At 36.7% G+C, this 27565-nt stretch overlaps 1 protein-coding gene across 1 annotated transcript in view; it reads right to left on the bottom strand.

The window, feature by feature from the left end:
• The window catches only part of FBN2 (fibrillin 2), a 228716-nt gene that overhangs the window by 20593 nt on the left and 180558 nt on the right, over nt 1–27565 (bottom strand). The window contains exons 36-55 of the mRNA XM_082621174.1: nt 26799–26921; nt 24271–24432; nt 23472–23540; nt 22894–23019; nt 21585–21710; nt 20828–20980; nt 17303–17371; nt 16292–16417; nt 15985–16110; nt 14229–14354; nt 12306–12422; nt 10651–10779; nt 10113–10232; nt 7217–7342; nt 6401–6553; nt 5534–5599; nt 5094–5219; nt 4393–4512; nt 3368–3490; nt 2802–2933 (exon numbers count right to left, since the gene is read on the bottom strand). Coding sequence (XP_082477300.1) covers nt 2802–2933; nt 3368–3490; nt 4393–4512; nt 5094–5219; nt 5534–5599; nt 6401–6553; nt 7217–7342; nt 10113–10232; nt 10651–10779; nt 12306–12422; nt 14229–14354; nt 15985–16110; nt 16292–16417; nt 17303–17371; nt 20828–20980; nt 21585–21710; nt 22894–23019; nt 23472–23540; nt 24271–24432; nt 26799–26921 — 2418 coding nt within the window. The remainder of the gene's footprint in view (nt 1–2801; nt 2934–3367; nt 3491–4392; nt 4513–5093; nt 5220–5533; nt 5600–6400; nt 6554–7216; nt 7343–10112; nt 10233–10650; nt 10780–12305; nt 12423–14228; nt 14355–15984; nt 16111–16291; nt 16418–17302; nt 17372–20827; nt 20981–21584; nt 21711–22893; nt 23020–23471; nt 23541–24270; nt 24433–26798; nt 26922–27565) is intronic.

Raw genomic sequence — 27565 nt, 5'->3', positions numbered from 1 at the left:
AAATTACAACGGATCTCATGCGTAAGAAGTCAGAATTGTAACAGTGTCTTCCATACATGTTATTTCTACCCTTTCATACACTTTGAGAAACATATATTACTCTATAAACATGACTTAGGAGTCTAGGTTTAACTTAGTGTTCAGATCTTGTAAGAACAGTGTTTTCAGATCTTAGAAAAACAGTGTTTTTGAAAGAACCACTGCATAACCAAACCTCTAAGGTGATCTATTTTAACTTTATTAAGTAGTGGATTTTGAATGAAATATCTATTAGATTAAAAGAAACTATGAAATCCAATTATAATCTGATGGGTTGTTGCAGACATTTAAAAATTAATTTAATATTACATACGTAATTCAGGAATTCACTCTTTTGTAAAAAATTAAAATTGACACATAAAGTTGAATTCACTTCAGACCAGTAACCTCTAATCTCAATAGTGTCCCTGGATGTAATTCTTTTTCTACAAATTGGAGTTTATATCCTTTTTCTCTTAAATTTTTGCCCACTAATTTTAGCATCCATCTGGATCTTGTCTGCTTTAATGTTATATTTTTTGTAAGTCAAAATGTATAACTGAAACATATCTAAAAAGACCTGATTGCTACAAATCTTAGATTTATTTTCTTTCTTTTTAAAAAATTTTCCTGACAATGCGAACAAATGTTGGGAAATTTCTCTTGAGCATAAGATTTTCCAAGTTGCCACAGAAACCTAGTAATGATAGAAAAGATTAATAATATTTTACAGTTTGCATATTGTATAATGAACCTAATAGAGTCTTTTAATTTTTAATCTATTTGGCTATTTGCAAAGAAAATAATACACCATATTTTTCCAGTTTGATAGCTAAAATTCAGATTTTTCTGGTTGCTGAATGCAGTAAAATGATATAATTACCTTATATTCCTCTTGATTCCTGTTATATCATCGATCTTATTACTTTCAAATCATTTCTCTCTCCTAATAATATTCATTACACCAAATTTATTAAATATTCACAGTGCCTTAAGTCACACAAATCATATTTTGCTTTTGCATGCACATCTTGTAACTAATATATGTTATCAATAGTGAGAACTTGGAGTGTAATTTGTTGTGGAAGGAAGCACGCTGGCCTTGGGGAAAAGCTTTTGTATTCCAATATGATGTTGCAATATAAACACAAAAATAAAGAATTAATGGTTAAAAATAGATAAATAAATCAATCTTTTCCTGTGTATTTACTGGCTTGCATATGTACCTACAGAAAACATATTGTATGATTTACAGTTTTCTTTAAAATATGACACATTGTATATATTATTCTGTAACCAAATATTTAGAGGTATTTTTACTTCAGTACATACACATATCTATTTTATTCCTTTTAACTGTTCTGTAAGGTTTCATAGCATTGCCATGCCACATTTATTTAGCTGTCGTCCTGTGATGGGCATTTAGGTTGTTTCCTACTCTTTCTTTTTTTTTTGGTGGTTACTACAATCAAAATTTAGTGGACATCCTCATGTTTCTTTTCCTATGGTAGATTCATTTTTATTTTTATTATTTTATTATTATTTTTTTGAGGTATGCAGGCCTCTCACTGTTGTGGCTTCTCCCGTTGTGGAGCACAGGCTCCAGATGCGCAGGCTCAGCGGCCATGGCTCATGGGCCCAGCCGCTCTGTGGCATGTGGGATCTTCCCGGACCGGGGCACGAACCCGTGTCCCCTGCATCGGCAGGCGGACTCTCAATCACTGCGCCACCAGGGAAGCCCGGTAGATTCATTTTTAAAAACAACTTTACTGAGGTATTATTTATTGGCTACAAAATTTCCATTTTTAAGTGTACACTTCAATGATTTTTAGTAAATTCCGGAGTCATACAGTCATTGCCACAATCCAGTTCTAAAACGTTTCCATTTCCCAAAAGGATCCCCAGTGACCGTTTACAGCCACTCTCCATTCTGACTCTTAGCACCAGGCAATCACTAATAGATTTATTTTAAGAAATACTATTATTATGTTATTTTTTCCCAAATGAGAAATTATTAGTAATCTTCAAATGTTCCTCCAAAAATATCCACATTTTTCTGGGTATTGGAGGTTAAAAAGGGAGCACAGCAGATTCTTAATTAAAGAAAGGGAGCCACTTATTCTCAAGGAGGAGGAAGACTGTGTCATGGGCTGCAGTGCCCCAGGTGACAACACTTTAGGGAATAAGTGCTGAGATACTGGATGGGGTGGCCATGACCAGCTTACATGGCGTGATACTTCAGTACACATCATAAAATCATAACATTTCAAATTCCTGAGGTCATCTTAGAGTCCCAGCCCTACCTCCTCCCTTTATAGATGAATTAACTGAGGTCCAAAAACATTAAAAAATATGGCTAAGTCACAGAAATACCCAGCCTGTAACAGAGTTCTGGAGATTACCTGCCTCATTACTCTTCTCATTCATGGAGTACCACAAAAGCGAGAATATTAACTCATACTTTTAATTTTGCTACATAAGTAAGTAGCATTGTTTCAAGGAGTTTTTCCACACTTATAAATTTAATGATTTAGATTTACAAGACAGAGAATGATGATAAACAAGAGGGCATATATTCTAGGACAGGCATAATCTCCACTGTATTATCCAGAACCTGTTGTATTAGCATGGACCCTGAGATCGAAGAAATCTAGCTATATAGCACAGCCTTGAAACAGCTGGAAAATAGCTGGCTTGCAGTTAGGATGATTTGGGAATAGCGCTGTAAATCTGTCTTGGAGTAGGAGTATTAAATAAGAAGACACCATTCCATAAAGCCTTACCTACACAGCCTTCTCCGTCAGGCCTTCGGGTCATCCCAGGCGGGCAGATGCACATGAAGGTGCCAATCAGATTCTTACACATCATGCCCCTAGATTCACAGTCATGTAGCCCTTCAGCACATTCATCCAGGTCTATAAAATATTTTTAACAGGAAAAACATAGAAGTAAGAAATTTTCAGGAACAGGCTATTTTTTAGTATTTTTATTGTCACTTTTTTGGTCTTCTGGCTCTTATTATGTAACAGAGGAAGGTGGAGCCCAGTCTTTTTCAACTGTTGGCTGTATTCTAGATTTATAAAATTTCAGCATTGGTCCTAAAGATAAGAAGTTCAGGAAAGGGCTATCTTTGCCTTAATAAGAGCTCAAGAGTGTGACATCTTATTTTTGACTTGATTGGACAGACCATCAAGTATCTTGTTATCTAGATATGGAAATCTACCAGCAATGTTGTCAGATACATTTCTCTAAAGCTCTAGAAGAAGATAGCTGAGAACCATAAACTCATTAAGATATATTTCCAGCATGGCAAATAAAGTGCTAACTACTCCCCTGTCTGTGGCCTTACCTTTGCACATTTTCTGGTCTTCCCTGAGGGCATAGCCAATCGGGCATGTGCATTCGTAGGACCCGAAGGTGTTCATGCAGCGGAAAGCACACAGCAGTGGGTTCTGGGCACACTCATTGATATCTGATCAAGAAAAGAGGCAGGCATGTGCTCAGCCTAGAGTTCTAATTGCTTGCTCAAATAAACACTGATGTATTTGCACCTAACTCATCCTCCAACAAATAATAACTATAAACTCTGAAAAAAATACAAAAACAACACCTCAAGTGGTTTTTAGTGGTGAGCTGAAAGTCAGCAAACAACAGGCAAAGAATAGGTTCTCAAGTATTTTTTTCCTGTGGATAGCACCAGTCCTGACAGCAGCACCTGGCAGCTAAATCTTCAGTAGAACCTTTCTGAGCTTCTGTCCAGGAGGATTCAGGTGAGGGAGCCTTGGGGCAACCAAGGCTGCTGAAGAATGAGGAGGAATCCCGGAAATGAGAGGACCAGAGGTAGAGAAATACCTTATTCATTTTTTTTGCATAAACGCAGCCCAAGTTGCTGACTTAACCATGCATGTATAGGCCAAAATCAAAGAAGCTAGCCACTAGGGTTTAAAGAGCAGAACTGAAATCTGAACCACTGTCTTCCATAGGTCTGACAGTCCACTTTTATGTTTATCCAAGTTAACTGCCTGCTAAGACAAAAGCATCAATATTCTTCAAAATAATATAACTGATTCCAGAAGACATCATTCACAATATCCAGGGCATAATCCAAAATTACTTAGGAACCAGGAAAATGTGACCCAATCTCATGGGAAAAGATAAGCAACTGACGCCAACTCTGAGAGGACCAAGATGCTGGAATTATCAGACAAGGGCTTTAAAGTAGCTTTTGTAACTATGCTCACTGAGATAAAGGAAAATATGTTTGTGATGAATATAATCATCAAGAGAATGTCAGAATAGTATAAATAAAAGCTGAGACATGAAAAACCCTTTCTATATCAAGAAGAAATAATACTAAAGAAAAGTATCACTTGCCTTCACAATTCATCATGGGCCCTGGCTCAAAGCCTTCGTTGCAGTTGCATTCAAAACTCCCAATAACATTGGTGCACGTCCCATTTCCACAGGGATTGCCAATTGAACATTCATCGGTATCTGAAAAAGAAGAATAAGAAAGTGCCACAAAATCTGGAGAAGGTTTAGTTTTATAGGAGTATGCCCATGAATATCCATCTGGCCTTCACACATGTCCCAGATCTGTGCAGGGCACACATGACTCTTGCAACCCCCCTTGGCCTTGGCTGGCTGGCCTTTATGCAGGGCAGAGAACCCCGAGAGATCAAGTGTGCAATGATCTGAAGCTTCAGACAGCTGTGGCTTGCCCTAAAAAAAAACACAAACCCAGGGAGGGATGTGGTCTTCTGCCACCAGAGCAGAAGTGGAAAGTCATAAAGTAAAATGGATCTCTTTCCCAGTTAGTGGTTTTGGCAATTGTAAATCTCTAGACACATCAGAGTTTGTATATTTGGTTGAAGGCAGAGGTTGGGCAACTCTCCCCATCTTCACATAAACCAGGTCAACTGGAAAATGTAGAATGGGAGAAGAAAGAGCAGTTACTAGCTACTTATCCTGGGTTTGTAAATCCCACTGCCACCCAGGGTGCCTGAGAGACCTTTTGCTGAATATAAGAAAGAAAACAGAACTTTCAAAGTGTGAAATGTGGAGTCAGCACTTACCCACACAGCGTACTCCAGTGTAATCAAGGTTGTAACCCATTGGACATTCACAGCGAAAAGACCCATCTGTGTTGATACACTGACCGTTTGAACAAATGCCAGGGCTCTCAAGACATTCATTGACATCTAAAATACAGAATCACCCATGAACTTTCTTACATAAAAAGATATGCCCAAACTGTATATATCTATTCAAAAGAGCCTTAAAAATTTTTAAACATATAAACATTTCTTTTATCGGAGAAATATATAAGGTATTTCACATGTTACAACATAGTCTTATGATAAATATAGTGCATACGATAAATATATAATAAATATTGTATTTGTGCATTAAATGCAATATACTATGTTATACAGTAAAATCAGCAGGATTATAAAATAAATGTACAAAAATATACTTATGTAAGACTATAAAAATAAAATGTATCAAACCACACCTTCACGGGTATCATGAAGACTAGGAACAGTTCCATGGCCATAGGGACACAAATCCTGGAACGCCACTACAGAGAAAAACACAAACTACCCATTATCAAAGAGTCTCAACTATCAGAGAACTTAACTGATTATTGATAATACATGAAATTAGGCTTACTTCCCCTCTACAAGGCTGTTTTTAGTAAGAGTCTTTTTATTTTTAAATTTATTGCAAAAGCAACACTGAGCATATTTAGAGGTCACCTGAGCTTGTCCAGCTTCTCCCAGAGTGCCACCTATGGAGGGTGTCTGATTCTGTCTGCTTGCTTGTTTAATGTTGGTCAGCCAAAGCGCCTCTCTGCCCATTACACACAGAAGCTACCTCTGGCCTACAGACCAGGCCAGTTCCAAGCCTGCTGGAACAATCGTACCGTTCAGCTGTGCTAACTAGATCTGTGAGGCTCTTGGTCTATTCCTGCAAATGGCTATTGTGTTGACTCAGCTTCTCAAAACTTCACATAAGAGCCTGGGAGCCACAGCGTGGGATACAATACCCATGTGGGACTCCCACAGCAATCTGGAATATAATTTTCATCTCCTCCTTGGATCTCTTGCCCTGCACCTCTCAAATTCATTCCTTTCAAAACAAGTAATACTAGCCTTGGGGGGAGAAATGAAATAACGTGGTAACTCCCTGCATGTACACATGTTGAATACAAAAGCTGAAAGAAGTTCCTGAGACTAGGTTGCTCACTGAACCATTAAAGTTTATAAGTGAGGGGATAATTTCATCCTCAAAATATTCATAAATTACATAGTCCAACTGGGTTCTGCCAGACAGCCCCAAACTAGTGCAAACTGGCATTTTATGTAGTTGTTGCTCTTACCTTCATCATCTTTGGGGCACAGCTCACAGGGGTCCCCCCAGCCCTCTCCTGGCATCTTACTACAGCAGCATTTCGCCTTTGTGGTATTGAAAGCTTTGGGTACGGAACACTTTCCATTTTCAAAGTTTGTGAAACAGAAGCTCTGGCGAGTATCTAATCAAGAAAGCAAACATCACAGACCTCCTTACTGGTCATTTTAAAAGATGGAATAATTTGTACAAAACTCTTTCCGACAGAACATTTCTCATGGGCTGAACATGTGATGCAGATTAGATTAGCAGTTAAAAGATAGGTCTGGAAATCCTCAGTTGCTGATAACACTTGCCAGTTTAAACTGACCGCTCTGTAAAATTATATTTAATTATTTAAAATATTTACAATATTTTAATAATGTGCTTAGGAAATTTGACAAATTATGCTCAATATTAAAATGATTTCCATGTCTTTTTTTTCCCCACTGTTACATTATAGCCTAACAAAATCAATCTAGGTAATTTTCAGTAGGTTACATCATATCAGAAGCAACTCCTCACCAATGTACAAAAAATCTATGCCAACAACAGAATGAAAATGATGAAACAAGATAACAATTTTTCTTTTAGTATGAAGTTTTTTAAAATGTAGAAATAGAGCCAATAATTCAAAGTACCTTAAAAATTGTACAGTGCATATACATCTGAGACCTACATTTTAAACTTACAGATGATGTATTTGCCAGAGACATATATTTTTAGTGACAAACACTGAATCATGGCTTACTGTCTAGCTTTGAAGTTTAAGGGCCAATTATGACAGAGGAGCCATTTCAAAACTTACCGAAGCATCTCCGTCCATTATCAGACAATACAAAACCAGGGGGACAGATGCACTGGAAGCCCCCAGGAGTATTGGTGCAGGAACCAAAAAGACAGATGTTGGGATCTTCATCACATTCATTTATATCTGCAGAAGAGCAGGATAATTTATTGATTTAATCAAATCAAAACATTGTTTAATATTTGAAAATAAATAATCTGTCCACACTTTAACAGTTCACTAGCCATTGGATATTTAATATGAAACAATACATTGTACTATGTATACGTTTAACTTATCTTTAAAAAATAAAGTGTTACTGCCTCAAAAGTCAAAGATTACATCCAGTTTTAATCAACCTTATGCCCCAGACTCCCAAGTCGGTCTCTAGCTCTCCAGACTTGACCGCTGGGGGTGTTTTTACATCCACCTGCCTACCTGACAGGACCACTTCAATGTCTCACAGGCATCGCATCCTCAGCAATGGTCCCCTTCTATGATGCCCCTCTCAGCAATCCACACTGGGGACCTGGAATCACATTTATTCCTCTCCCTGACCTTTCAACTTTCACATGCAAGCAGCATGTGGCCTGTAATTTCTATCTCCTCTCTACATTCAAACTCAACATCATTTGCCGCCTGGATTATCGCAAATCTCCCAGCTGGACTGCTGCATCTCCTTCTCGCCTCTTCACACTGCCACCAGGGCTGGTTTTCTAAAACACACACCTATTTGAAAATCTGTGCCTGTAGAACTAGTGGAACTCAGACACGTGTTGAGAATTTTATCATTTCCACCTGACCCCAGAATGGTTCCTTAAAATATACAAGGATTCCTTACCAGTGATGTTTGGCCTTTTTTCATTGGAAGTGCTTATTTAATAGGTTATTTTAACTAAATGAATAAACATTACACAATTTCAGGCACATTAGAACATAAGCTCCATGAGGACTTATGTGATGTGTCTGTCTGTCTGGATCACTGCTGCACCCTCAGCTTAGTCTAGCACAGTGTCTGGCACATTCTACATTCTCAATTTATATTTGCAGAATTTTACTGAGTGAGTCGTACCACATCATTTCTAAAGCAACCTGCAGTGCTCCATACTGCTTGCAGCACAGAGTGCAATCTTCTGAGCTGGCCAATCGATGCCCCTTACCACGTCTGTTTTGCCTCTCTTTTCAAAATGCCTCTCTGTTCCATTTCCTTCTTTGATTAGTAAATTTCTATCCAACTTTTCAGAGACAACTCAAATGTCACCAATCCTTTGTGACAGGCTTCCTGACATGTCATCCTCTCACCACCACCATCATTATTCACAGCCTCCTACTGTGATCCCACATCCTGAACAGACCGCAGTACAGTGTCTGTCACGCTGAATTGTAAGGATATCTTTACAAAATGGGGTTTCTTACGAAATATGTCTTTTCTCTTAGGCAGTAAGTTACCTGTAGGAAAAAACTTGCTTTTTGTGTTTCCAGCACCTAAAAGATGCTGTGTCTACTGTAATGTCCACTGAATGTCAGGATGGATTTATGTGTGTGTGTGTGTGTGAGTGTACATATAGTCACGTTAGGAAGCATTTCATCTAGGAAAGTTGATAGAAGAGATTCTATTGATAGGATGAAGGAAATATTCTTACAGTGAAGTAAGTTAGTTAAAAACCCATTCTTACGACATGTGAAATAGTGATGTTGTTTATCAGTGGATGAAGAAATACTCCTGAGGTTTAAAAAAATGTAAGTGAATCATAGATTTTTTTCACTAAGAAAAATGGTAGCTAAGTCTTTCTGATACAAGGAGACATATGCATTTCTATTTCCTCCTTATGGCTGACACACTGCTGCTGTCCTTGCTCCATAAAGAGATGAATCACAGGGATGTTGAAGAATTGAGATTAAATATAAACAAAGAAAATAAAAGAAAGGATCTTAAACTTTTCAAGGAAGTTTTTGCTAAGATGCTTCTAGTATTATTATTAATTATTTTTAAGTATTAAAAACACTAGACAATCTTACAAGGAACTATACAAATCAGACAAAAAAGGGACAAGATATAAACACCAAATTGGAATGACTAGGGATACCTATTATTTGTAATTATATGGTCTGAAAAGAAATTAAATTTAACTAAGTGAACTGTTTCCTTCAGTTCCATCTATATAAGTCCCTTGAGTGTGAACAGTAGAGCTACTTAGAATTTTTTTAAGAAACTGGGTAACTCAAAGGCAAAAAAAACTCTTAATCATTTCACGTTAGAAGAACCACACTAAGATGCTGGTGCTTCTGAATTTCAACAAAACTGTTAAAAATAATTTGTACAAAAGTGAAATAAAGTAACTGTAAAAAGGTCGGTCTTCATCATGTCCACCAGGCAATTCTGGGACCCACTTTTGATGTGGTTACAGCGTTCTTGTACACTAGGAGAGTTTCCGCAGAAAACATCTGTTCTGACAAATGGATTAATATTTTCTGTTTTGACATGTGGCCTTCCCAGGGAAAAAAATGTTTCAACAGCATTGTCAAGATTTTCTGCTTCACATTTCTAGGACTCCAGACACCTTTAATAGCTGTTTTAAAATTGGTTGCCAAAGATTACAATTTTTGTAGACACACTTTAAATTCAGTAGAAAGTCTCTGTTGACATTTGGAAAAAAGCTTAGAATGCACTGAAAATTCTTTGACTAGTATAAGATTTCTGTTAATGAAAAATCCCACATCCTTAAATTCTTTATTCTCACCACTCCACCTTCAAATCATTTCTGATGGTTCAATAAAACAGATGTAGGCAGCTATATGTTTAATTCCTTGGGTCAGCATGCTTACAGTGGTTTGGATTTAATATATTTCCACAGAGTCTATACCAGGTCTTATTATACTAAACAGCTCACGGACTCAAAATAAACGTTAGCCTTACCGATGCAATTTTCGCTTTTTACTTCATACCCTGGGGGACAGATGCATCTGAAGGATCCCTCCAAATTCTGACAGGTGCCAGGAGAGCAAGAGCCAGGAAGGGCAACACACTCATTAGTATCTTTAAAGAGAAACACGAAAAAAATGATTTAAAGATGAGACGATTGTTGCCAAAGGATATTAACATGAATTCAACTCCGGCCTTCTGATCTGCCACGTCATTCTGGGCAAATATGCCCTCAGAGACTTTTGACATATTGAGTATTACTCATTTGGCAAGAGGCTAATTTTCCTTTGTCTACGTTTACTGAGACACGGATAGCCTGAAGCTCTATCCCAATAAAAACACTGCATACGAGTCATTCCCAACTGTTGGCTTATACCTTTTACCAAAATTTCCCATGAAATTTTTCTTGGTCATGTAATCAGATGACCAAATGAAATGCAAATGTGTCCCAAAGTTGGTGGGTGGGGGGGAATCACATCATTATTTTACAAAACAAAACAACATAAAGACTGTTTATTATGTACATACTTACCTATACAGTTCTTGCCATCTGGAGTAAGTTCATAGCCTTCATTACATAAACACTTGAAGGAGCCAATTTCATTAAAACACCGTCCATTTCTGCACACCTGACCAAAAAAGGAACTGCACTCATCTACGTCTGTAAGCAAACAGGAGTTAGCTTTTCAGAGAGAGCTCTTAACACATATTCTGTCACAAGTTGCAACTTAAAAACATATTCATTGGTAGACATTTACAAAACCCTACATTACAATTCCTCATCAACACAGAGAAAAATGGCTCACATCATAAAGATCAGGTGACTAATAAGGTCACACAGATCTCTCCTGTAGGCTTAAGGTGAAGCTTTCCATGCTTTCCAATTGAAAAATAGTTCTCATCCTGGAGGTAAGAGGATACCCGGATTTAACTGGACCGCCCGGTTTGCAGGTAACTTTACCTGGAGGTAAGCTGACTATATTTATATTCAAAGGACAAATAACGAAGCATGTCAAAAATACAGAAAAATCAATTATATGAGAAACACTCTAGAATTGCTGACACGTTTTTCCGTCAATTTGAAAAAGAAGTTCTTAAGTGGTAGGTTTTCATTTAAGCTTAGGGTTGATCCCGTTTGAGTAATTTTTTAGTTTGTTTGCAGATTATACTTTGATCAGAGCCATATTTGTATCTTTCATTCTCCCTGGCTGTACAAAGGGTCTGAGAAACTACAGACAAGAAGGTGGTTCAATAAAGTGTCTAGTTAGCTCTAAATTTTTTCACCGTTGCAGAATTTTATAAAATAAAGAAAGCCGAGAGGAATATATATTGGATTAAATTAGGAGGTGGGTTTGAGCTGTGATGGTTCCATTAAGGTAGAAGGCCTAAGTTACTTTCACATACCTTACAGGATAATGTGAATTAAGAGATGTTATGTAGTAAAGCACCAGTATAGTGTCTGGCACATGGTAAATGAAATATTGTCAGTGTTTGTTGTCATATCTTTTACTATCTTCTCCACCAACTACAGGACCCCCTCCTCCTCCTCGAGTCACTTTCAATTTTTATTTCAATCACTGTCTGTTAGAGGCAAAGGCTAAAATTCTGTGCCATGTAGAGAAGACAGTTTTATTTTCCACTGAAAGTTTACAGTTGTTCACAGAGATTAAATAGGTTTCTGAGGGCTGATTTGGAAACCTAGACACCACGCACTCTTTCTGTGGGAAAAGGCATCCCTTGCTTCAAAAGCTGACGGAAAATAAAATTTCAAAACACAACGGGTTTTTCAGTTGTAGATTGTCAGTGTTTGAATGTAAATCAAGAATGGATTTTATGAAATATGAAATAATAACAATGAAACCATAACAGGTCTAACTTTGATCCCATCTAAGGGGTAAAAATAACCCCAAACCATAAATCAGTCCCAATATATTTACTATCCTCTGCATGGCCTTTTCCCTTGAACCGACTGGTTGATTGACATAGTATTCAACCCAGCAGATGGTCTTGTGACTATTTAAGCCAAGAGTGTGACTTCAGTTAACCAGAAATTAGTTAATGATATTACATATCTTTTGGCACACATGCGCAATTTGAATAATAAACATATTTATTCTTTGGCTTTAGTCTGTGTTTCAGGATATTGTGTAGAAATGAAAGAGAAGCAATAAAGGACTGAGTACTTACCCAGGCAATCATTATTATGAGTGAGTTCAAAGCCTGGGTAGCAGAGACAGTTATAGGATCCAACGGTGTTTTTACAAGTTCCATTTCCACATGGATGTCGCTCACATTCATCAACATCTACAAAGAAACACTGGCTCAAAGGAATTCAATTTTTTACTAGAAAAACGTAGCCTATTAAACTTTTAGATTTTTTCAAACTACTGGCTTACTTAGATTTTCCTCATTCAATACTAAGAACCCACATTTATTTAAGGAAAGTAAGTATGAGGTAGAGCTAACTCAGAAGTAGAAAATTATAGGAAAAAGTGTCACTTAGTGACTTACAGGAACATATACGACTCAGAAAAGAACTGGACTAATAAGCAAGCAACTATCTCCTTAGTGCGAGGTTTTAATGAATAGGTTCGCTTGTCAATTGTAAGGAAATCAATCTTTTGAAACACTAGAACAATTTGTTCTATTAAGCATTATAAATGCTCCCCCAGAAATTTTCATATCTTAATTTGATCAGCACAACAAAGGTAAACTGTAATTTCCTAAATTTTATGAATTAGTGGAATCTAAATTGAAGAAGTCTATTAGAATTCAATTATTATCAGCCTTTGAAAAAATGGAATTAATATTTAGAAAGGTCATGGCATATAAGAGAGGAAATGCTAGACTATGAACTCCAGGATGCTGAAAAAAAAAAAAGAGGGTATTACTGTTCCTTAGGAAGGAAGCTTTGTTTAAGAGAGGTATTACCAAGGAGGCTAGCTGACTTTCATCATGGATGAATTGTTAAGACCAAGGACAGATTTTCACCAGATGAATTTCTGAACCATATAGCTCAGGGGGTTTTCTTAGCAAATCATATTCTCCCTTTCAGAGAGAACAGCCAGGAGAAGCATATATAGGCAAGCAATCTCAGAAAGTTCATGCAAATAGGGCTGCATCCTCCGTGTGTCCTTTGCACAAGCTTCCCTAGAGAATTTTTCCTAGGACCATGGGAAATGGCTGCAGGGAAGCTCTTAGGAGGCGCTGCAAGAATGGAGACGTTCTCGAGGTGGTCCTCATTTATGGATACGCCATAAAGGATACTAGTTCTGCCGTTCTGCTGTACTGAAATCTGACCTTACGATTCACAAAGATAGTATCTTAAATACCAAAAGAGTAGATGCAATTTAGCTTTTTCTAAACTGAGAACATGATAATTATAAATAGCCAACTTTTAAATTTAATTTTCCTCCTGCAAGCGCAAAGTGCTTCAGTGGAGATGAGCCAGTGGCTGACATCAGATTTAAGTAGTTAAGCTGAGTTCCAAGGTGTCCAGCCCATCTGCTTTTGAAATATTAATCATCAGCTCAGCAAGTACTTACTGAACACAATTATTGCTTAACTAACTGTACATTAGCTACTGGGGCTTTTCAAAGTTCCGCTATCTTTGCTTCTAAAAATTGTTTGTAAGAGTTAAAAAGCAAAACAAGCAGATAAATCTCATGTATTCAATGATTCGGGTGAAAGAAGCATATGTACGTATGTGTGTGTTTATATATTCATTTCAAAATTGTCACTCTGCTACTACTCCCTTGTATTCTTGCATTCCAAAAGGCTTTCTTGAGTGGGAATAGAGAGGGGTAAATGGGCAGCTGGTACTGTGGTGATCTCCACGTAACCCTGAGTATCCCAGAGCTCAGGTTAATAAGCATGTGAAAGTCACCTGGGGAAAAAGGCTGTAAACACTGAACCCAAGAACATATTGTGGTGTGTCCTGTTTGCAAATTTTACATTGAATAAAACCATAAACAGTTTCACATAGCTCATTTTTTATAAGACTGTTTCTGACAGAGACTTGGTAGTTACTTGTGGCAAGTGACCGAACTGTAATCTCTTCTGGAGTCTCAGCTCCACGTCACCCCCTGAAACTAATGTCCTCCTTCTTACCCATGCACATTGTCTGGTCCTGAGAAGCCTTAAAGCCATTGTGGCAGATACACTGGTAACTTCCTTGTAAGTCCACACACAGGCCATGACTGCAAACATTAGGAATTTCTAAACATTCGTTGCGATCTAGCACAAAAAATAAAACACATGTTATACATATCTGATCTTTATTAAGATTCCTTCATTTTTTTCCACAGGCGCTGTTTCTATAATCTGCTATTAATTATTACAGACAGTCTGAAAATGAACCATAACAACAGCTGAATCAAAATAAGCAAGGCTTTAAAAGTATCCAAACCTCTTTTCAAAAAATTTTAAATCGTGCAATTTTTACATGCTGATTGGTATCTCAAGGACATTATTTTATTTTAGGTCCAATTCCAGGAAAATCCATTGAGAGACCTCTTCTTTTCCTAACAAAAGAATCTAAAAGATATGGTGAAATAGGTTCAATATGAATGAATAGATTTACTTAGAAAATCTTTTCAAAATTATCTTTTTTCTCTTTTTTTAAGTGGAGCATAATTGTTTTACAGTGTTGTATTAGTTCCTGCTGTACAGCAAAGTGAATCAGCCACACGTATACATATATCCCCTCTTCCTTGGATTTCCTTCCCATTTAGATCTCCACAGAGCATTGAGTAGAGTTCCCTGTGCTATACAGCAGGTTCTCATAGTTATCTATTTGTACATAGTAGTGTATATATGTCGATCCCAATCTCCCAATCCATTCTACCCTCCCTTCCCCACCTTGGTATCCATACATTTGGTCTCTACGTCTGTGCCTCTATTTCTACTTTGCAAATAGGTTCATCTATACCATTTTCTAGATTACACATACATGTCCTAATAAAAATAACCAAGAGATCACTGAAAAACTCAAAGAGGAAATCAAAAAATACCTAGAAACAAATGACAATGAAAACACAATGACCCCAAACTTATGGGAGGCAGCAAAAGCAGTTCTAAGAGGGAAGTTTATAGCAATACAATCTTACCTCAAGAAACAAGAAAAATCTCAAGTAAACAACCTAACCTTACACCTAAAGCAACTAGAAAAAGAAGGACAAACAAAACCCAAAGTTAGTAGAAGGAAAGAAATAATAAAGATCAAAGCAGAAATAAATGAAATAGAAACGAAGAAAACGATAGCAAAGATTAATGAAACTAAAAGCTGATTCCTTGAGAAGATAAAATAGATAAACCTTTAGCCAAACTCATTGAGAAAAAAAGGGAGAGGACTCAAATCAATAAAATTAGAAATGAAAAAGGAGAAGTTACAACTGACACAGCAGAAATACAAAGGATCATAAGAGAATACTACAAGCAACTATATGCCAATAAAATGGACAACCTGGAAGAAATGGACAAATTCTTAGAAAGGTAAAACCTTCCCAGATTGAACCAGGAAGAAACAGAAAATATGAACAGACCAATCACAAGCACTGAAATTGCTTAATCACTGAAAGTGATTAAAAATCTTCCAACAAACAAAAGTCCAGGACCAGATGGCTTCACAGGCAAATTCTATCAAACATTTAGAGAAGAGCTAACACCCATCCTTCTCAAACTCTTCCAAAAAATTGCAGAGGGGGGAACACACCCAATCTCATTCTACAAGGCCACCATCATCCTGATACCAAAACCAGACAAAGAAAATACCTTTTTTGATAGGAAAGCATGGACAGTTTTTCAGTGCAGGAAGTGTAAAGAACATTGTGCTCAGTGTCAAAGAACGAGTCATTCTCTTTCTTACCTACACAGGCTCCGTTGGGTGAAAGTTTGAAACCTGCAGCGCACTCGCAGCGGTAGCTGCCGGGACTGTTGATGCAGTCGGCATTTCGCTGGCAGAGGTTATCACCGTTGCTGCACTCATCAATATCTGAAAGAGCAACAATTCCGTTTTTAAAACTTCATTATTGCATCAGTATTATATTCACTTAACCAATTTGGTGATCAACTCCCAAATGCTGTAGAAGAAACAGTAAAAATCAGAAAACTGTCTAAAAACCAGTTATGTCTGCCAAACTTTTTTGGATAAGGTCACACATCATTCAGATTACCTTCACAGACCAGGAGCAGGTCATTGTAGCTGAATCCCGTAGGGCATTCACAGCGGAAACTGCCAATCTGGTTAATACACACACCATTTGCACAAATGCCTGGAATCTCTTTACATTCATCAATGTCTGCAATTGAACAGATGTGATCAAATATACAGGGTTCTGCTTAATGTATTCACCATAAAACCTTGAATAATACTATGTGTACACTGGAGTGAAAACACACAGTGTCACAAAAATCAATTCTATACCAGTATGAATGATTTTGTGGGTTATGAAAGCATATAGACCATAAGATATATCCTTTGAACAGTGATGAAAAAAAATGAAGTAGCTGATCAAATATACCAAGTGATATTAGTGTCAATATAGCAAATGAACTTCCTAGGGAATCAAACTTCCTCTTAAGTTACAGGTCAGGCTCCCCAAATTGCTATCAGTCATCTGATAAAGCCAGCTATGTTTTTTAAATTTTATGTCCTTTGTTATACATGCATTGATAATGGACACTTAAAATTATATTGTTTATTTAACCTTTGTGGAAGAAAAGTAGATTGTGCAACAGAAAGTACATTCAGGAGGAAGTGATTTATATAATTAATAATTCTGCAAATTCATAAGTAGATTGGGAGAAAGAAGTACTGTAAAAATACACCCAAAACTTAAACGTATACTTATGAAAACAGACGGTAAAGGTTAAAATAAAGTGGATTATTTACAGTCATGTAATACAATATTTATGAAGAGGAAAACTAAAGTTTCAGCTTGATATGTACGAAATCTTGAGATAGTCACATAGCTATCATAACTCAATCACCAGACTATGCTGATGGACTAATCCCACTGTTAACACTTGGTTAGAGGCTGTAAACATGTTATTTCTTTCTTGTCTAACTATATTATATCCAAATACAGATTATTATCTTTTATGGTACTTTAAAAACACTGAACAAATTTTTACAAAATGCTACGTGTATGTATTAAAATAAACATAATTTAGAAAAAACTCACCAACAGCTTTTCCAGTGTGAATGTCAAAGGTGAATCCAGGAATATTTCCACATATGGTTTTAAAGTCAGCTTTAAAATATAAACAAAGCAAATGCACTCTTAGAATTCTCAAACTCCTTCAAAATAACATTTTACATAGTATTACTTTTACTGACAGATACTTTTTTTTTTTTTTTGGCACGTGGGCCTCTCACTGCTGTGGCCTCTTCCGTTGAGGAGAACAGGCTCCGTATGCGCAGGCTCAGTGGCCATGGCTCATGGGCCCAGCCGCTCTGTGGCATGTGGGATCTTCCCGGACTGGGGCACGAACCTGTGTCCCCTGCATCGTCAGGCGGACTCTCAACCACTGCGCCACCAGGGAAGCCCTGACAGATACATTTTATATTATTCACAATGAGACATTTTAATTTCAATTATATTTATTTGATAACAATGTCAGCTTCTGCAAGGAGTGAATCTAGGCATACTTTATCATTATTATTGCTGTTATTCTTATTATTATCATCATTAACTTTTTACTGCTCTGATATTAGAAGTAAATCATTATGAGATTCAAAATATCTACTTTAGGTATTTAAATTCTTTTTTTTTTGGATATGGAGGGCTTTAAAAATGATCCGATTTACGTAGATTGAAAAACCAGGTTAGCGTACAAATTTTAAAAGGGATTAGAATTGCACAAAGGCATAGGCATGCAAAAATAATTTTGTAGTGGTGAAACATGTTAACAATGAGTAATGAATGAGACATGAATTTTGTCTTTTTTTTTTTTAACATAAACGTCTATTTGTTGGAATGTGAAATTTGAGGCATCAAAAACAATGCATCAGGCTTCCCTGGTGGCGCAGTGGTTGACAGTCCGCCTGGCGATGCAGGGGACATGGGTTTGTGCCCCGGTCCGGGAGGATCCCGCATGCCGCGGAGCTGCTGGGCCCGTGAGCCATGGCCGCTGAGCCTGCGCGTACGGAGCCTGTGCTCCGCAACGGGAGAGGCCACAGCAGTGAGAGGCCCACGTACCGCAAAAAAAAAAAAACGAAGACAACAACAACAAAAAAAACAGTATGGTGCTGGTACAAAAACAAACACATAAATCAATGGAACAGAATAGAGAGTCCAGAAGTAAGCCCACACTTATGTGATCACTTAATTTATGACAAAGGAGCCCAGATTATACAGTGGGGAAAACACAGTCTCTTCAATAAATGGTGCTGGGAAAACTGTATAGACACTTGCAAAAGATTGAAACTGGCCACTTTCTTACACTTTATAAAAAAATAAACTCAGAATAGATTAGAGACTTAAATGTAAGACTGGAAACCATAAACTCCTAGTAGAAAACATAAGCAGTATGCTCTTTGACACTGGTCTTAGCAATATTTTTTTTTGAATCTGTCTCCTAAGGCAAGGGAAAGAAAAGCCCTCAGGCAAGGGAAAGAAAAGCAAAAATAAACAAATGGGACTACATCAAACGAAAAACCTTTTGCACAGTGAAGGAAATCATCTACAAAATGAAAAGGCAATCTACTGAATGGGAGAAGATATTTGCAAATGATATATCCAATAAGGGGTTAATATTGAAATATACAAAGAATGGTCACAACTCAATATAAAAAATACAAACAATCTAGTTAAAAATGGGCAGAGGACTTGAATAGACATTTTTCCAAGGAAGACATACAGATGGCCAACAGACACATGAAAAGATGCTCTACGTCAGTGATCATCAGGGGAAGGCAAGTCAAAACCACAGTGAGATATCACCTCACACCTGTCAGAATGGTTATTATCAAAAAGACCACAAATAACAAGTGTTGGTGAGGATGAAGAGAAAAGGGAACCCTTGTGTACTGTTAGTGGGAATGTAAGTTGGTGCAGTCATTATGGAAAACAGTATGGAGGTTTCTCAAAAAATTAAAAATAAAACTGCCATACAATTCAGCAATTCCACCTCTGAGTATTTCCGTGAAGAAAACAAAACACTAACTCAAAAAGATATATACATTTTTATGTTCTCTGCAGCATTATTTACAATAGCCAAGATATGGAAGCAACCTAAGTATCCACTGATGGATGAAGTGATAAACAAGATGTGATACATTGTATGTATATATACACACACACACATATATATACACAATGGAATATTACTCAGCCATAATAATGAATGAAATCTTGCCACTTTCAACAATATAGATGAATCTAGAGGGCATTTTGCTAAGTGAAATAAGTGAGACCAAGAAAGACAAGCAATGTATGACTTCACTTATATGTGGAATCTAAAAAACAAAACAAATGAACAAAACAAAACAGAAACAGAATCATAGTTATAAAGAAGAACTGGTGGTCACCAGAGGGGAAGGGAGTTGGGAGTTGGGCAAAATAGATGTGAGGGATTAAGAAGTACAGATTTCCAGCTATAAAATAAATAAGTCACAGGAAAGTAATGTATCCATAAGGAATGGTCAATAAAATTGCAATAACTTTGTATGGGGACATATGGTTACTAGACTTATTGTGGAGATCAATCCATAATGTATATAAATGTCAAATCACTATGTTGTAATCCTGAAAGTAATATTGTATATTAATTATACTTCAATTAAAAAAAAGAAAAAAAGAGAAAATCCATTTGCCCACTGAATTTGAGCCACTGAGAAAGGCCCCATATGTCACTTTTCACCATGTCTCTCCTTAATTTCATCATGTTAAATGAAACATTTTAATAAATATACCCTAAGTAATACTGTATTTGGTAACAAATGCATAACCATTGTTTCTTATTTGTCCTATTGGTTCAACTCTTAGTATCTACAACTATTAAGAGTGATCCCTTCTCAGGTCATAAAGGAACCTGAGTGGGCAACAATTTTAAGACGATGTTTTTGCTCTTGTCTTTATTATCGTTCAGTTTTTCTTTCAAAAGAATCTGTGCTTGGAGAAAAATTTTACTGTGTAAAGACCAGCTCTCTTTTCTGCCTAAAAGTTTCAGGTAAGTTTGAGGGAAATGATGCATAAGGAAAACTTTGACACTACATTGCTTTTATGTTAAGTTTGCTCATCAAATCCATTTTTTGCATATTTTCCAAGGTTGAACTAAAAAGATACTCACTGAGCTTGCTGGACTTTATAAATGACCACAAATTTTTAAATCAAAATGACACCTTCTAAATATAGCACAATGACACACAATAGTTTCTCAATAAATACTTGTTTTATGAATAAAAGAATAATTAAGCAGCATGGTTTAAGATAATGAGTTTAAATGGGCTAGCATTATAAATTTTAATTTCAGCAATGGGGCTTATTTTCAGGATCCAGACTCCTACTCAACAGACATTTCAGGAATTAATGTTTGAATCCCAAGAGGGCTGCTTGAGAAACTGAGCCATATGAGCTCTTGGATATTTTCAGAACGGAGTGTGTCTGCTTTCCGTACTTTTAGTACTTTTTGCTTTTCCTCTACTGTTACATGTATACCTGTGTCACTGACTCGGCCTTCAGCAGAAGCAGAAGCTGTGTGCTTACCCGTTCCTGGCGTTGGGCATGGTTCACAAGGTTTGTTCCAGGCTTTGCCCACATTGTATGTGCAGCAGCACATCCTCTTTGTCACATTAAAAGGCAACTCATTCTCACAAGTGGTTCCATTATAGCTTCGGTAGCAGAAGCTTTTTCTCATGTCTACATAGAGAAAAACAAGTAAGCCAACCAACCCTATCAGCAAGCAGCTAATAGCAAACCCCACACACCTGGACACACCAAACTTCCTCGATTAACTCTGAAAATTTTCACGGTCGTTTGGAGGTATCTTAAAATAATTCCTTAAGCTGAACACAAATCGTTTTTAGATAAGCATCTTTCCTGTTTTTAAATAAGGGGTTTCATTTACAATTTTCTTGGGGGGACAAAGTTAATAGATACTTCTCTATTCAAATGCATTTATTTAATTTAAAAAGGATTACATGTTAAATTTTAAATGTTTTCTTATTCATAAAATAATGTTCACTTTACATGAATGGAAAATAAAAATTATTTAAGAATATATATTTGTAATATTTGATAAAATTTTCTACCTGACTCATGCTTTGTAACATGTAACTATGTAGCCAAAGTTCAAAAATATGGTACAGACCCAGAAGTTTATAAGACTTCGAAATACTTCACTATTCATAAAGATTTAACTTCCAAACTTTCTGAATAATAATTCTGAGATGTATCTGAGAGATAACTGTTGGCCAGGAAGCCAGCAACTGTGACCTAATCAATCTCAGAGACCTTTACCTACCCATACAGTTGTGGCCTCCATTGACCTGCATGTATTCAGGTGGGCAAATGCAGGTGTAATTTCCCAGGGTGTTGTAGCAAGTCCCAGGTCCACACACACCAGGATGTGCAAAACACTCATCAATATCTAGAGGATGCAAGAATATCCATTAATTAGTAAATATTTTCCCCATGAATTTATATCACTTAAACTACTGAACAAAGCATATGGCTGATTTCCCAAATTCATATTTTTATAGAATTTATCTTATTTTTATAAAATTTAGAATTTAAAGCAATTACATAGGAAATGCCCCCAAATATGCATTTACATGATATAAAATATGTCCTTCTTCTGAAGAATAAAAACCTAACATTCAAAAGTAAAGATGATCAGAATAAACTATTCCAAAGTGGCAAAAAATAACTTAAATGGCACCTATACTTTTTAATTGAAATTTCATATTCTTCAAATGGAATTGCTTTAAAGCTACTTTCCTCTTATGTCATTGAAAACCAAATATTAGTGTCAACTTTAAACTGAATGCAGTTAGAAAAGCCTTTTTCTTTATAGCTCCTTTCAAAATAGTACCCATTCAGAGATTCTAGAAGTAGCACAGCTGCTGGGTAATTCTCCTTATTAAATCATTTCTTCCAGATGCATTTATCTAACATGTTCTAAAAGAAAGGTTATAATGGAAACAATTACATGTTTAATGTTCATTTTTTTAGAAGCATTCATTCATTCCATAAATAAATACTGAGATTCTACTGTAAGCTAGAACTTGTAGCTATAAAGATGAAATAGATGTGGACCTTGCTTCAAGAAGCTCCCAGTCTAGTGGGGAGATAGGCCTCTAAAAGGATGATTATACCACCATGTGAGAAGTTGGGGATGGAACCAAGAAAGGCATCTGCATAACCTTTGAACTGCTTCATACTATGTTGTCCAACATTTAAAAGTTACTGAAAATATTAGCCAAATGGTTGCATTTCAAACTTACCTATTTTGCTATATAAAATATAACTTATTGGTATTTGAACTAATAACTTATTTTGATACTGAATGTTTTCATACTATTCCAGCTTCCCCCACTTATTACCAACCCATTTACTCAGAGAAAAATAATGGTAAATTGTGGCAAATAATCTGTAAATTAATTTATCTATCATCATACAACCTAGCAGCACTGATAGGAAAAGAAAAAAGCTATGAACCAGTCTCAACATATCCTTTGATAAAATTTGAAGATGGACCCTTTTTCTCCAGGCCTGACCAGTAATTTTGTTTTAAATAGCACTAATAATTTTTAGGTATAAATTTATCTCACCTTCACAGATGCGGGTTTCCTCACTGAGGTAGTAGCCTTGAGGGCACTCACACTGGAAGCTCCCGAAAGTGTTGATACAGTTTCCACCCTGGCAGAGACCTGGTAACTCCTGGCATTCATCAATATCTGCAAAAGAGGAGACAGCTCAGATACCATCATGAAAGATAAGAGTTACTATGAGAGCTTTCAAATGTGTGATACTGTAAGACCTGCAGACGTCCACACATCCAAGTGAATGCACACTTAGATGGGAGGTTTATTCTGACCATAAATTTTCTTGGCTTTGTCATGGAACTTTGCTATAATCTGAGAAGAGTAATTACAGCAAGCTGAGGATGATTGAAGTTGGGGATAATTATAAAAAGAGTTTCTCTGCAGAACAATCACACATCAGGTCACTGCAATGGGTCAAATCTTTCTGATTTACAAATGGTTATTCATCAGACTGGTAATTGTCCATCTGTAATTTTGCAAAATAATCTTGTTGGGACTGTTCCACACTATCTTTTCTACCAGATTTTCTCTAAAGTAAGTTCTTTACCTTGTTTAAATCTGGTGACAATTAGAGGTATGCTTACCTTCTAAGATGATTGTGATGGGGTTAGGTCTGAAGCCTTCACCTCCAGGACACAAAGTGTAATATTCAGCTGCAAAACAATGGAAAAACAGAAATTTGATACCTGTGTGCAAGAGGCTGACAGTGAATTAGCACTTAACAACCGCCAGGCTCAAAGCTCATATCCTAAGGGGTGTATCCACATTTTCCTTAGTGCCTTTTCAAATACATTATCTTTCAAAGTACATTACATTTTACTTGAAATATGATCATTACTTCACAAGTTATATATAAAGTAGAATAACAAAACCCATTTGCTTTTAATTAAAGAAAAAAATTATTTTCAGACAATTTATATCACAACCTTTTTGGCTAGTAAATAAAAACTAAAAGACTCAACAATTCAAAAGTTTCACCTATGTTCATATCAAGACATACATTTCAATTTAAGACATAATATGACTGGACTTGAGGAATACAACTCATCTATGAACCTGAACTAAAACAACTGTGGAAAAGAAACAGGAATGTCCTTTACCTGTGACACCAGGGAGAACTGATATTATCATCATTATTCATATTGGATTGTGGTTAAAAACTGTTTTTTTCTTTTTAGCATTATCAAGAAAAACAGTAAGAAGAGAGGAATTCAGATTCCTTTTATATGACACACTCTTGGCTGGTTTCAGCACAATCATTGAAAGTAGCCCAGATTCAAAGTTTTGACCCTCACTACCTCCCTCACCCCCAGCACCAGAAGAAAATGGTAGCTAGTGCTCAGCTACCAGTGTTTCTTTCCTCTTCTTCCGTTCCATACTCACTGCTATTGACAGGGGGGCAGGTCTCGCAGGGGTTCCCCCAGGCCTTCCCCAGAGAGCAGCAACAGGAGGAGCGGCTGACGCCCACCCCAATCTCAGTGTTGCAGGAGAGACTCCCGTCGCCCCGAGGACCGAACTTCAGGTAACAGTTTCCCACTCGATTGTCTGCAGGGCAACACAGGAGTTTAAAATTGTCCTTATCAGAGTAAGAATGCCTTTTTTGGAGAATGGTCACTCAGATGATCAAATTCAAATTCTGTACATTAATCCCCAGAACAGAATAATCTCTTGCTTTCAACTTTTTCAAGACTGAGTTGCAGGAATTAAATAAATTACACTTTGCTACATCTAGACATCCATATAGATCATGGACTAAACAAGATAGTAAGCAATTACTCATCTGGGACATTCTGGACCTTTAATAATATGATTGCAAAAAATGTTTCCTATAATCAATCTATAGCATGAGTTTATCAATAAAGGGAGTGAAATCCAATATGTTAATTTAAAGCAATGTATCCTATCACTGAAATATTGATAACGCCATCTCCTTCCTCTCCTCCCCATAATCTCCATTCTCCCACAGTTTAGTTTCAACTTGCACATTCAGTTTTGCAGGTTTTGGGAAAGCCAGTCTGTAACAACTTTAGGGAGGCTACTTAAGAGATCAATGAATCTCAGACTTTGTCTTGTCTCTATCCATAATTACCATCTAGATCACCTCATTAGTTCCATGACTTTAAATACTATCAAATTTGTGGTTCCATCTTTCACCTCTCCCCTGAACTCAGATCTTTCTGCCATGTGCCTAGTATTTGATTTCTCCTCTTAGATATCTAAGGTATCTTAGGGTTAACACGTCTAAAATCAAACACCTGATACTCTTTCCTCCACATAAAAAACCTGCTCCAATCCTCTCCCAGGCTTCTGCGTTTTCAATAAACAGAAACCCCAATTTTTTAATTGCTCAGGCCCTATACCTTGCAGTCAAACTTTGAATCCTAACTATCATGCCTTATTCAATCCAGTAATAAGGTCTGTCAACCCTATCAAAATATATCTGGAATCTGATGACTTACCACTGCTTCCAAATCACTACAACCTGAGTTCAAGCCACCATCATCCCTCACCTGGACTACTGCAATTGTTTCCTAACTCATCTCTGGACCCAACTCTAGTCTATTTTTCCCACCATAGCCGGAGTCATCCTTCAGAAGCATTACCTTAGGTCAGGCCACGCCCAGTGGTGTCCCACCTCAATCAGAGTAAAATCCAAAGTCCTTATTACAGTCTACCAAGTAGTTTTCATCTCCAGCTGCACATTATAATCACTTGGGCAGCTTTTTATTATTTTACTTTTCTCATTCTTTTTTTTGTTTGGTTTTGTTTTTGTTGCTGACTCTGGTGCAGACAGAGGTGTTAACTCATGGTTCTGCTCTTACTAGGCCTGTATTCATTCATCCTTCCTTCCTCCTGCCCTCCCATTCTCTCTCTTTTATCCCTGCTCTCCATTCTCATTCCTCATCCCCTACGCAACCATATGAATGTGTTTAATATTAATTTTTTGGTCTGTGCTCCTGCAAAATTAGTATTTTTGTTTTCGTGTGCACATTTTAAATTTCTATAAATGGTACTTTGTCGTATACCTCATTCCATCTTTATAACATCCAATCCGTCAACTCCACAGTATTCAACTGTGATTCTTTTTCAATCTATCCACTGTCCAAATATGGCTTCTAAATTCTTGCCGCTGCAAATAATGAGGCACTGAATATTTTTCCTAATGTTTCCGTATGGGCCTGTAAGTTACTTTATTTGATATCTAAAGCCCAGAGAGGAACTGCTGGTTCACAGAGTTTGCATATTCTTAGCCTTTGGTATCAGGAAAAACAGTCCTTGTTATCTGCCATATGCATCCAGTGAACCTTTTTAATTTTTTATATTTGTAAGTCATTTTGAAAATAATTTTCAGAAGAAAAAGGCACAACAAACCTTACTAGAGATTTTAATGGGAATTTAATCATAGCTAACTCAAATTTTATTCCATATTTTCTTGGTTTTGAAAAAATATATACCTGAAATGGTCCTATAAATGCCATTAACTGCTTGCCTGTCCGTTGTCATGCATAAACCTGAAACATATTCATTTTGTAAAACTGATTCCACATTTCAAACACATCTGTCCTGGCCAATGTACTGGACAGGGAGCCAGGCAACTCGGGACACTGCTTCAGCTCTGCCATTTGCAAGCTCTGAGACCTTGAACAAATGACTGCACCTCTAGGGCCCTGGTTCCCAAGTCTGTGAGAGGAGGTGGTGGGAGCAGAAGTCTCAAAAATTCCTGTTTCAAAATATGACTTGGAAGATAAGCAGGATAAAAGTGACCATATATTTTGGTAATCTAGAGTTTCTTAAGGTAAAGGACTACTATTTTGTTCTCAAGTTAATTGTAGTAAATGGTCATCACAAGAGAGTATGAGTATTTAACTCTATGTACTTCTATTCATTTGTTTCATAGAGCTTTTGCTTACCAACACAACCCACACCGGTGGGGTTCAGCTGGAAATCGGGTGGACAGTTACACTCATAGCGACCAGGAGTGTTGACACATAGTCCGTTCACACAGTTTATTGGATCTGCACATTCATCAATATCTAGGAAAAACATTTAAAATGCCCACATTAACATCTTTACTTTCCTTGTGCATACTGCTGTTCCAAAGAATTTGGTGGAAATTTTGCAAGTCAGTAGACTAAAAATCTTTAGGAGGAAGTCAGAACAATGAAATAAAAATGAAATACTTGTATACACCTAAAGCAGTTTCCATAGATCAGTCACACAGTCACACAGTATTCATGATGATATCATTTAATATCCTTAATAAATAAATAATAATGAAACATTGCAATTCTGAAGAAAAACATTTTACCACTGTTTGCTTAATTAAACTTAAACATATGTATTATATATTTGTACATATATGTGGACATCATAAATATATACAAAGAAATACTTTACTAATTTCACGTTGGATATTTAATATTAAGTTGTTTATATTACAATGGATCAATTCAATAGTTAAAAATAAATGTATCAGCCAAGGGGGAAAGGGGTGGGGTGTGAGGAATTGGGAGACTGGGATTGACACATATACATTATTGACACTATGTATAAAATAGACAACTGATGGGAACATATTGTATAGCACAGGGAGCTCTACCTAATGCACTGTGGTGACCTAAATGGGAGGGAAGTCCAAAAGGGAGGGGATATCTGTATGTGTATGGCTGATTCATTT

This window comes from Mesoplodon mirus (assembly GCF_964341445.2).
Source record: "Mesoplodon mirus genome assembly, chromosome: 5".
Classification (NCBI taxonomy): domain Eukaryota; kingdom Metazoa; phylum Chordata; class Mammalia; order Artiodactyla; family Ziphiidae; genus Mesoplodon; species Mesoplodon mirus.
The sequence above is the reverse complement of the archived record's forward strand: the minus strand, read 5'-3'. Positions and strand labels throughout refer to the sequence as shown.